General features: G+C 33.7%; 2 protein-coding genes across 4 annotated transcripts; one reads left to right on the top strand and one right to left on the bottom strand.

Annotated features, from left to right (window-relative positions):
• Positions 1 to 2360: 2360 nt before the first annotated feature.
• Positions 2361 to 5569, top strand: EMB1796 (Pentatricopeptide repeat (PPR) superfamily protein). Of its 3 annotated transcripts, none has more exons than XM_037636922.2 (2): positions 2361 to 4316; positions 5399 to 5569. In XM_037636922.2, exon 1 carries the CDS (start codon positions 2409 to 2411, stop codon positions 4287 to 4289), a length of 1881 nt encoding a protein of 626 aa, XP_037492850.1. In that variant the 5' UTR covers positions 2361 to 2408; the 3' UTR covers positions 4290 to 4316; positions 5399 to 5569. The 3 variants fall into 3 exon arrangements, with proteins under 3 accessions (XP_037492850.1, XP_020537044.1, XP_012078822.1); XM_020681385.3 differs by lacking the exon at positions 5399 to 5569 and adding an exon at positions 4761 to 5277; XM_012223432.4 differs by lacking the exon at positions 5399 to 5569 and adding an exon at positions 4750 to 5277.
• A 589-nt stretch (positions 5570 to 6158) lies between these two features.
• On the bottom strand, positions 6159 to 11254 carry LOC105639386 (protein kinase family protein / C-type lectin domain-containing protein). The gene is made up of 6 exons (XM_012223431.4): positions 10968 to 11254; positions 10662 to 10761; positions 10456 to 10513; positions 8569 to 8991; positions 7724 to 8294; positions 6159 to 6937 (listed from the first exon to the last, which is right to left on the bottom strand). Exons 2-6 carry the CDS (start codon positions 10740 to 10742, stop codon positions 6412 to 6414), a joined length of 1659 nt encoding a protein of 552 aa, XP_012078821.1. The 5' UTR covers positions 10743 to 10761; positions 10968 to 11254; the 3' UTR covers positions 6159 to 6411.
• Between the last annotated feature and the right edge of the window lie 176 nt (positions 11255 to 11430).

The following is an 11430-nucleotide window of genomic DNA, read 5'->3' as shown; positions in this document are numbered from 1 at the left end:
AAAGAAAAGCAGTAACTATATATTTTATGCAAAAATAATCATTTTGTTCATAAGCCACTGCTTATAATTATATATAGACACATATATAGAGATATATGTATAAAATTAAAACTTTTCAGAAACCAAATTATTTTTAAAAATTTTAAATTTTTAAAAAATGAAAGTCAAATATCGAATATAAAATAGAATAGTTGTTAAATTAGATTAGATTTCAAGATATATTGTTATTATCTAAATATTAATTTTAAATTAAAAAAAACATATGACAATTCCATCAAAATATAGAAAAATAAAAAAAATTCCTAAAATTCCTATTAAAAATTTTCAAAATTTTAAATTTTGAAAAAATGAAAATTAAATATGAAATAAAATGGAATAGTTGTTAAATTATATTAGATTTCAAAATATATTTCTATTATCTAAATATTAATTTTAAATTAAAAAATATATAACCATCTAACCAAAATATAGAAAAATAAAGAAAAAATCTAAAAATTGCAATTAAAAATTTTTAAAATTTTCAAAAAATAAAAATCAAATACGAAATAAAATAGAATAAATGATAAATTAGGTTAGATTTCAAAATATATTGTTATTACCTAAATATTATTAATTTTAAAATTAAAAAATAAAACCATCCAATCAAAATATAGAAAAATAAAGAAAAAATTCAAAAATTTCTAAAAAAAGAAAAATAGAATACTCAAATAATAGAGTGTCAAACTCACATCATTTTGCTTCAGAATTATATATATATTAGACGTTAGTCTGCGCTTCGCCCGCGGGTATCTATATATTACTCGATAGTTATTATTATTAAATTACTTTGTAATGTTTTAAATTTGTAATTAATATTGAAAAGTTTTTGTTAATAACAATAACTAACTCTTATATTTACTTATAAATAGAGGATTATTTAGAATTTAAACAATTATTAATTTAATGTTTTATATACAGATTCAACATAGCAGAAGTGATATCAAAAGTCAAATTGATACTTTTTTTTGTAACAATTTAATGTTTTATATACTTTTTCGTAATCTAATTATCACATTCAATATATTTAATTATCTAAAAATTATGATTATCTAAATTCAAATGCCTAATTATCAATAAATTGATTTAAATAATTTAAAGAATTAAATTATTGGCAAATATACATCCAATCAACTTTAAATAATTTAGTAGGCAAGTCTGGAAACCTGCTACTGGAACTGACTACCTTGAACGTCAGCAGATTCGATGGAGACTCAGAAATGAGTTTGAGTTAGCTCAGAGTTGACTAGCCATCTACAGAAGAAGAGAGAAAGAGACACTTGATACTGCAAAACACGTGCTGAAACGGACGATCATAAGCTATCATCCTCTGATCTATAAAGTAAAATAGAAGCTCCACTTAACCACAGTGAAACAGCCATGTGTTGTATAATAAATACAGTTAAATTGATTAATCTGATGGGTAAGTAAAGTACTCTCCAAGACTGCAAAGTTTTTTTCTAACATTGTTTTTGATTCCAGAAGAGCTGCAATTGGATTTGTATTATCACCTCCAGTATTTTCAGCCATCGTTGTCGCATTCAGAAATGGCTCCTGAACAGTTTCATACATGCGCCTAAGCATGTTGAATCCAGAATCCCTCGGCTGAAGATTCATTAGTGTTGCTCATTGCTCAGTCAGTGTTGCGCATCATCTCAAGCATGAAGTTAGGATTTCTTGCTGCTTCAAGTGTTTGACAGAAAGTGCTGGGATCATAAAAAATGTCAAAATGCACATAATTTTATATTATAATTTAATTTATTCAATGAAAATATATGAAAAAAAATTTAATTTCTAATGATTTTAAATTATATTATATTATATTATATTTTTTTACTTACGTTTTTTTAGTTTTTTAATTCAAATAAATTTATAAATCTAAACCGCCTTTAATAACTTAATATAACCAATAACTTTTGTTTTAAATATTTCTTTTGTATTAATAATGATACGGTGGTGGAGATGGAACGGTGGTTATGGTGGTAGACTAGTAATTGTGGTGATGGTGGAGGTAGAGTAACAGTGGAATAGTGATTGTGGTGACGACGACGATATAATTAGCTGTGGTACACTAATTATATTATATATTTTAAAATAAATATAAAAAAATGATAATTATATTTCATAAATTTTTATGATTATATTACAAAATCTAATAATAAATTTTTATGATTATATTACAAAATCTAATAATTAAATCTTCCTTGCAATCTATTACATTGCATTACATTTTTTATTATATTGTAAAATGTTACGTTAACAATAACCGGGGCTTTTTAGAACTCAAACTTCCACTTTCTAGATATATAAGGTCCTCCGCACTGCATTCTTTAGATTGTCAATTGCCCATCTCTTAAACCCAAAACCTCGCAATGGCACTCTCTAAACCAACCTTGTTCGGCCACCTTAAAACCCTAGTCGCCCACCGCCACCGCTACCACCATAACCCTCCGTCTATTATCACTATCCGTTTACTTTCCTTCTCCTCCTCAGAAGAAGCTGCAGCAGAACGACGTCGTCGCAAACGCCGCCTCCGTATTGAACCCCCACTTTCTTCACTCCACCGTTCTCAACAACAACAATCACAGACCCAACAAATCCCTAAACCCATTCAAAACCCTAACGCCCCTAAACTCCCCGAACCCATCTCTGAAGTCTTGTCCGGCAAACGGAATGACCTCCATAATCGTATCTTAAAGCTTATCCGCGAAAATGACCTTGAGGAGGCTGCTCTTTTCACCCGCCACTCTGTCTATTCCAACTGTAAACCCACCATTTACACTGTCAATGCAGTTCTCAACGCCCAGCTCCGTCAGTCTAAATACTCAGATCTTCTTTCCCTTCATCGCTTCATTATTCAGGCGGGTGTGGCCCCTAATATTATTACCCACAATTTGATTTTTCAAACTTATCTTGATTGCCGAAAGCCAGATACTGCGCTTGAACACTATAAGCAGTTAATCAATGATGCTCCCTTTAATCCATCTCCTACTACTTATAGGATTTTGATTAAAGGGTTAGTGGATAATGGGAGAATTGAGAAAGCTTTGGAGTTGAAAGAGGAGATGGTGGAAATTAAGGGTTTTACACCGGATCCATTGGTTTATCACTATTTGATGGTTGGGTGTGTTAGAAATTCTGATTCTGATGGGGTTTTTAAGCTTTTTGAAGAGTTGAAAGAGAAGACGGGTGGGGTGGTAGAGGATGGAGTTGTTTATGGGGCTCTAATTAAGGCTTACTTCATGAAGGGAATGGAAGAAGAAGCGATGGAGTATTATGAAGAGGCTGTGGGGGAGAATTCAAAGCTTAAGATGAGTGCTGTTGCATATAATTCTGTATTAGACGCATTGTGCAAGAATGGCAAGTTCGATGAAGCTTTGAAGTTGTTTGACAGAATGATACAAGAACATAACCCACCTAGAAATTTGGCTGTTAATCTGGGGAGTTTTAATGTGATGGTTGATGGTTATTGTGCACAAGGGAGATTTGAGGAAGCCGTTGAGGTTTTTAGGAAAATGGGTGATTATAGATGCAATCCAGATGTATTGTCATTCAATAACTTGATTGATCAGTTGTGCAAAAATGGAATGTTGGTGAAGGCCGAGGAGCTTTATGGAGAAATGGATGGAAAGGGAGTGAAAGCTGATGAGTATACTTATGGTTTGTTAATGGATACTTGTTTTGAGAATGATAGAGTTGATGATGGGGCTGCATACTTTAAAAAGATGGTGGACTCAGGGTTGAGACCTAACTTGGCAGTCTATAATAGATTAGTTGATAAGTTGGTTAAAGTGGGAAAGATTGATGAGGCAAAATCGTTTTATTATTTGATGGTGAAGAAACTCAAGATGGATAATGCAAGCTACAAGTTTATGATGGCAGCATTGGCTGATGCAAGGGATATGGATGAGTTACTTAAAATGGTTGATGGAATGTTGGATGATGAGGCAATTGAGTTTGACTCAGAGTTGCAGGAATTTGCTAAGGAACTATTGGGAAGGGATGGAAGAGAAGAGGAGTTAACAGAGCTTATGGAGAGGAAGGAGAGGGAGAAGGCAGAAGCTAAGGCTAAGGAGGCTGAGGCAGCGGAGGCTGCAAAAAGAAGTGCAAAAGCTGCTGTTGCTTCTTTGCTTCCCTCCAAGTTGTTTGGAAACAAAGGAAAAGAGTCTGAGACAGACTCAGTGGAGAAAAAAGAAACTGTTGAGGAGGCAAATATTGTAGGGTCTACTCCTCCCGAGGCAAATTTGAAATAAGTGCTTGAATCCAATATGGAGGATATGGTAAATCTTTTCTTTATGTTTGTAATTAAAAATGTTAGGAAAAGATGATCTATTGTTGAGCTCACTGGATTTTTGTGTAATTTTCCCCGTCTCTTATAAGAATGCTACTAATCTTGAGGACTTAAGAACACCATAAGTGTTCTGGCTAGAATTTTATGTGCTACTTTTGTTGGTTGGATTTATTTTGATGCCTAAATATTTAAGTGTTTGGACCATGTAGTTTGTAGGTTTTCTGTTCTGCCACCAGTAAAGATATTGAGTTGTGGATATGTTTGTGTTTATGTTTTCTTTCTTTATTGTTTCTACTTTTTTTGTCTTTTCAGTTTTTAATTGAATTTCCGGAAATCCAGTTTTTGAACTGTATGTTTATTTTTGATACGTGTTTATTTCATAGGAGTCTCGATTGCTATAAATAATTTATTTGGTTTTCTAGTTATATTGCAGAGAGATCCTTATTGGGGCAGATGTCCAGAGTATTGATGTTGTGGCTGTTGTGGTTGTTGATGTTGTCTGTAAGATGTTGCCTTTATTTTCATCTGGAATTTGTTTTACGTGGGTGATATGGTCTTCAATTGGGATTTTAGTTGCTGTAATGGTTTGAAAGTTGTGCACAAGAATACCTATAGCTGATGCAGCACACGAAATGGATCTGTTACTCAGTAGTCCTCTTGCTGATGCTAAATATCAAACGTAACATGCTGGTCTAAATTTCACAGCTGCTGTAATTGGACATGATAACACGTTTCTGTTTGGTTATTTGTTTGGGGGTTTCATTAGAATATATAATATTTAACCCCAACATGTGAAAGTTTCTATTATTTTGCTTAATATAGTGAGTAGCATACGAGTCCGTGATTGTAGCTGTGAAGTGGTGGCGGATACTTTGTTCTGTTGCGTGATGTTAATGGGTTCATGAGTAACTTGTGCAAGTAATGACGAATGCATTTTCCTTTTCTATTGACTATTTATGGTTCACTGGTATTGGATTCCTCATCTATTCTCTGTATGCAAATCAAGCATATTCACAGTGATGCCCCAGAGAATCGCAATGATAACTGCAGTCTTCTTTTTCCACTATGCAGTTCATGAAGGGATACTTTGAACATGTGACTGTTCTTGATGATTGTTGAGAATGATTACTAGATTTTTTCGACTGCCCCTCTTCTGATACAAACAGGCTAAATTCAAAGCTGCTGTCATGTTATGTAATTCTACTGAAGAAAATGCAGTAACTGTGTGTAGTCTTTTACTCATATTCATCATGTTTATTCATCAAATCAAATCTAAGGAAGCTAGCTAGCTTGACATGAAGTAAATATACTTGGACAAGTCAATAGCAGATGATTAGAAGATTCCTGTTAATTGTCTCAAGTCCATCGTGCTCCTACTCTGTTGGTACTTCAAACGCTTATCCTTGGGGTATATTTGCTCTTTTTTCATCAAGACTCCATTTCCAGACTCCACTTATCGCTGCATATTCTTTGATAGGATAAAACTTTTTCATTTCCCTTGATTATGCAAGTGAGCCATATTTGTTGATAATCTTCTTAAAAAAATCATATTTATTTATTTATACTAAAATGGATATAATCTTGCAGGTTTGATAAAAAATAATAATAGACCAAATTTTGAAACATAGTTTTAGGTAATTTATGAAAAAATGTTTTAGGATTTAAAACTGTGGGGATAAGCTAACTGTCGACTTCCTATGTCACACCCCTTTTAAAATTGATTGGATTAACTGGTTTAAAACATTGGCCGTTCTTGCACAAGAGTTGCGTGATTTTTTTTTTTTTTTTTTTTTTTAAATTATATTAAAGAACTGAAGTGGCCAGAAAGATGTACAGAATCTACAAAGACGATACATCCTTCATGTAAACAAAATGGTCATTCTACAATAACATTTAAGCCAACAAATGTGTGTCATGTCTCGCTAGAATCTATGTCAGTTCTAACCTTTTGCTTCTCATTATTCTACAGTTACCTCAAGAATTTTCGAGTTTTCTCAATACCTCGAACGATCTAGGTAGAAAGAAAAAAGAAGGCATAGATGACATGTAGTTAGACAGGAAATCCCAGGGCTCCAGTTCAGTTCTCACTTTAAAATGGATGACTGAGCCAATTGCTGTAGCTGATGAACAACATGAGACATTCTCGGACGCATGGAGGGCACATGCTGCGTGCAAGCATATACAAGGTCCACTACCTTCTGAATCACACCAGCTTCCGGAATTTCTGAAGAAGATGAAGATATAAAAGGATCCAAGAGCTCAGGGTAGCGATGAGCCTGCACCAAAGGTGTTGCCCACTCAAATATACTTTGCCAACCAACTGAATCAACCGCTTGTGCAGGCCTACGCCCAGTGACTATTTCTAACAGCAGCACTCCAAAGCTGTAAACATCGCTTTTTGTTGTAAGCTCATTTCTATACACAAATTCTGGAGCAAGGTACCCATATGTACCGCCAGCCATCACAGTTCTCTCATGCATCACTTCCCATGGTACAAACTTTGAGAGACCAACTCCCATTAAATGTGCTCCAAACTCTTCATCAAGAAGGACATTACTGGCACGGATATCCCTATGCACAACATGTGGCTTAACCTTGTCATGCAAGAACCTATTTAAGAGGAGAAACCAAGCAAATGACAAACAGTTAGTATCAACCTATGAAAGGCTTTCATAAAAATTCTCATAGTCCATGTATATTATCAGGTTGGGAATAGAATGTCAATCCCAAAGTATTATAAAATAAAATTAGGTGTGTAATAATATGTCAATCTCAGAGAGTGGATGGCCAATCCAATTTAACTTGACCAATAGGAATACATAGCAAAAACTGAAGACAGCAAAAGTAGAAAAAGCAATAGCATATGTCATAATGTTATATAAATAGATACCATGCTTTTTATCTAGTAAATAATAATAAGACTTCATTAGTATCCAAATTACAAGTGCTGCAAACCAAATTTATGCTTGTCATATGTTTTTCTAATAAGCAGTCATTGTTTGTTGTCAAGTTAAGATTAAATGATTTACCACTTGAAAATCAGTGTTCCACGCAATGAACACGAGAATGACAGAATTAGTTGAAGATGGCAAACAACTGAGCATAAAGAATCATTCATAACCTGATCAATTGATGACATGTAGGCAACTTTCCCAACTCGATGCTTATTTACAGTGCAGAAAATAATATGATAACAAATGATGAAAAGCCATTCTCTTATTTTTTAATGACCAGAATCCAAAATTTAACCCAAAGTTAAAAAGACATGCAAACAATGATAATGATTTGGATCACAACACCATCATTAGAGCAACCAAAGTAATACTACTCTTGCTTATGATAATAGTAGCAGCATGCAATTTGCAAATAAGTAAAAAGTTTTCTGGATATACATACGCAATCCCTTGGGCAAGTGTGGTAGCTATTTTCATTCTCATAGCCCAATCCAAGCTCCTACCTCCCCTTGGGATGTGGTGCAGCCATCTATCTAAGGGCCCATTAACTATAAATTCATAAACAATGTAGCGGTCACCATGATCATAGCAACATCCTTTAATAGCCACCAAATTTGGATGGTGAAGCCTCGCAACCCTTCCGATCTCAGAATAGAACTCCTTCTTCCTTTGAAAACTGGATCTCTTCAACCTCTTAACTGCAACCCTTGATCCATCAGGGAGAAGCCCACTATATGTGCCTCCTGTTTTTGCATCACCAAGAAGACGATTTCCTTCGCTAAAATTCTTTGTTATTGACCTCAATTCCTCATTGGTGAAGACTTTCCATGAAGGTGGAACTAAAGCAGAAGCTGCTGGATTAGATAATTTGCGCGACTTTCTCCGCTTCCTGCTCCGCCTATATGCAAGGAGCCAAACCACAACAACTAGTGTTGTGAAGAGAATCAACCCACTTACGACAGCAAGGATAATAAGATATTCCCTATGGCAGTGCATGTGGTAACATTTGTTCTCTGTAACACGAGAAAAAGGAGAAAAAATAGTAAAAAGAACAAGAGGGTCAAATGCTTTTCTTCTAAGTGAAAGAAAAATACTCCGCATTTCCAAACAATCAAAACCTAAAATCTGAAAATGTGAGCTAGTGCATATTTTGTATAAAGAAACATACAAATAGATAGATGAGATGAATAACAATTTATCAATGATAAAACAATCAAAGCCTAAAACATAGAAAAGCAAGCAACTGCATCTTTTTTCGGCAGATATATATAATGTATGGAAGCATACCGACATCAAGCATGCAAATAAAGGCATGAGGCTTTTTGCATTGCTCTTCCACAAGATATATGCTTCCATTATTCACCATGGTACAAAAATCGGTTGTAATATTGTGGCAGGACAAACTGGTACAGTGTGAATCAAAAGATGCTCCAGAAAATATTGAAACATTCCAGTATGATGTATTATCAGACCACTTCCAACCAAAACCAACACTGGAATTGACAACTCTTCCTCCAACCCAACAGCCATTAACAATTTGGCCACACAGCTGTTTGCCAAAGCTTAGTTCTTGAGATGATGTTAGTGCTGCCAAGTGTCCACCGTAGCTACCACAAAGCACCTCTGACTCATCCCATGACAAGGTCTTTTCTATGTATTTCAAGCACTTATTCTTACTTGGACTGATATCCCAGCCAGAACGGCACCATCCTGTGAACCAGAAAAATTAACTTCTAATGTAGTAGTAAATAGCTTGCTCTAAATGAAATCATGCATGCTTAATCAAAATTCATTTTTGCTTTCTTTGTATGCAATGTTTTGAAATATGACATCTATATTTGAGTTTAGTTTAAATTTTTTTAAATAACTTAACCCATTGTTTACTTAGCAAGATTTATAAATAGTTAATGATATTCATGAATGTGCTTGAGAACTCCTTTGAAGTCGATTTCAAATGACACCGTCTTATAAGAAGAGTGAAATCTAAACCCAAATAAGTGTTTTTTCATATTCATGAAACTAACCAAATTCATGACTCTAACCAACTATAGAAACCAATTTATTATCAAATCCAAACCTCACATTTCAAAATTCCTCCACCAGAACACAATGTTTTAAAAATTTTTACAAGAAACGTTTGGCATGCCAGGACATATAGTACTTCTGTCGAAACTTGATGAGAACATGGAACACATGTTAAAACATCAATTGCACAAAACTTAAATCCAATAGGCCGCCTCTTTTCTTCTGTGAGTCAATAAATTCTGCCGAGCTATTTAAGTGAAGTCCTTTCCAGGTTACATTTACATATAATTACTGCTCATATTTATAAGGCATAGCTAATAGCTTGGAACCTTGCAGTCTAATGAAAATAGACTCCACATAAGTATTAGTGGTCAATGTTTTAAGTAGCAAAGAAATAATTGCTTTCGCAAGAAGATTTAAAGAGTTTCTAGATGGTTAAGCAAATTATCAAAGGAAAAACAGAATTTCACTGCCAAAACTTAAGAAAACTGCTCATATTGATTGAAAGCTTCATTCTTTTCCAATTTCATTATCAATACAGAAGAAGAAATGAAATTCGAAAGGAGATGGTAAAAAGGAAATGTTGATGAGGTCATCATAGCTGCGAGTCTTGTTGTCTCATAGAATTCCATGATAATAAGTTCTTTATGTGTTTTCTGACATTTGAATGTCGTGGAGTTTCAAATATTTTCATGTATGTACTTGAATCTTTCGACATTTTTTGACACACAGTTCCTCTGATACCATTATACCTTGACTTTCATAAAGAATCTGAAACCCGGTTCCCATCATTTTTGTACCAAATAACTTGGATTTGAGAAAAAATAATGAATTATAAGCTTTCTGAAAGTTTTGGCTCATTATGCGTCTTGGTAAGATAACAGAAACTAGGAAAACGAACTCAATCTTCAACAAGGATGAGCAAGTTATCCCATTTTTACACATTTAAGATTCCCATCCATATTCAGTTTCTTCTGGATGATATAAATCATTGCAGCTATTCCAAAAGCGACTCTTAGAATAGGTACTTTCATTCCAATGAGATACTATGTAATCTTTTCATTAGCCCAAAAAAAACAAGTATATCTCAACTAAACTATCAAATAGCTCTAAATATTTGTAATGCAAGAGAAGCACAACTACTCACACCTTTACTGCTTTCGTTCTTGGAAGCTACCACAGTACCATGACCCGTGTCATTAGATATCTAAAAAAACAAAAATTAAGATTCAGAATAAAAATCACAGAGCAAAATGCTTTGATTCTTAAAACATTTTTTTTGGTAAGAATTCATTCTTAAAGCTTTAATAATACAGTAAAAATCTTTGACAAAAGTTAGAATTTCATAAGCTTACAGTTTCAGAGGCCACAAACTGGAGCACAACAAAAGCAATCAAAACCAAGCAAAATTGTAGAGGTATAAGTTTCAATTCCATCACAGCTCTTTCCCAAGCCCTAGACAGAAATATTTATTAATTAAAAAATTGTATATCAGTAATTGGTAACTAACAAGCAAGAACTCAACACAGGGTGAAAAGAAAGTTACCCAATTGAACAACAAGCATACAAATTTAAAAATTAAACAAATAAAAAAAAAACAATAACAAAAAAAAAACCCTAACTTCTTTTTGGCCACCAAGAAAAGAAAAATTGTAACTTACCAGAACAACAAAGAGTGGAGTGAAATGAAATGGGTCAGCCAAAATTACTCATACTGATGCTTTGAAAATTCTGTGAGAGAAAGAAAGAGGAAGAAGAAGATGAAGCTATAGTGCTGGACAACGTGTACATGTGTATGTTGTTTGGGGTGGGGGGGATAGTAATGGTGCTTGACAAAGGTAGAGTCAGTAAATTGGGAGGACTTTATGGAGGTAGTTAGGAGTTTCAAAGGATGGGAGCAAACAAGACATTGACTGCCTCGTTTCTACATTTTGTCAAACTTTTCCTTAAATGATTAAATGCATTTTTTTTTTCATTACAGGCACTTTATTCTTTAAATATTTTTTAATTTCATAAACAATTTTAATTTAACCGATAATAATGACTAAAATATTTTAATCAAATTATGAAGCCATGATATTTAATAAAATTTTCAATTAGCAACAATATATTTTTTTAAACCGG

The sequence above is a fragment of the Jatropha curcas genome, chromosome 8 (assembly GCF_041381405.1).
Source record: "Jatropha curcas cultivar XTBG-Jc1 chromosome 8, XTBG_Jcur_1.0, whole genome shotgun sequence".
Lineage (NCBI taxonomy): Eukaryota > Viridiplantae > Streptophyta > Magnoliopsida > Malpighiales > Euphorbiaceae > Jatropha > Jatropha curcas.
The sequence above is the reverse complement of the archived record's forward strand: the minus strand, read 5'-3'. Positions and strand labels throughout refer to the sequence as shown.

Bases quoted from the DNA above. Each gene is read 5' to 3' on its own strand.
- LOC105639386 (XM_012223431.4), bottom strand. From the start codon at position 10,742: ATGGAATTGAAACTTATACCTCTACAATTTTGCTTGGTTTTGATTGCT. The intron at 8,992-10,455 runs GTGTGAGTAGTT...TCTGGTTCACAG, and splicing joins CAAGAACGAAAGCAGTAAAG to GATGGTGCCGTTCTGGCTGG. The intron at 8,295-8,568 runs GTATGCTTCCAT...CTCGTGTTACAG, and splicing joins TATTTGCATGCTTGATGTCG to AGAACAAATGTTACCACATG.
- EMB1796 (XM_037636922.2), top strand. From the start codon at position 2,409: ATGGCACTCTCTAAACCAACCTTGTTCGGCCACCTTAAAACCCTAGTC.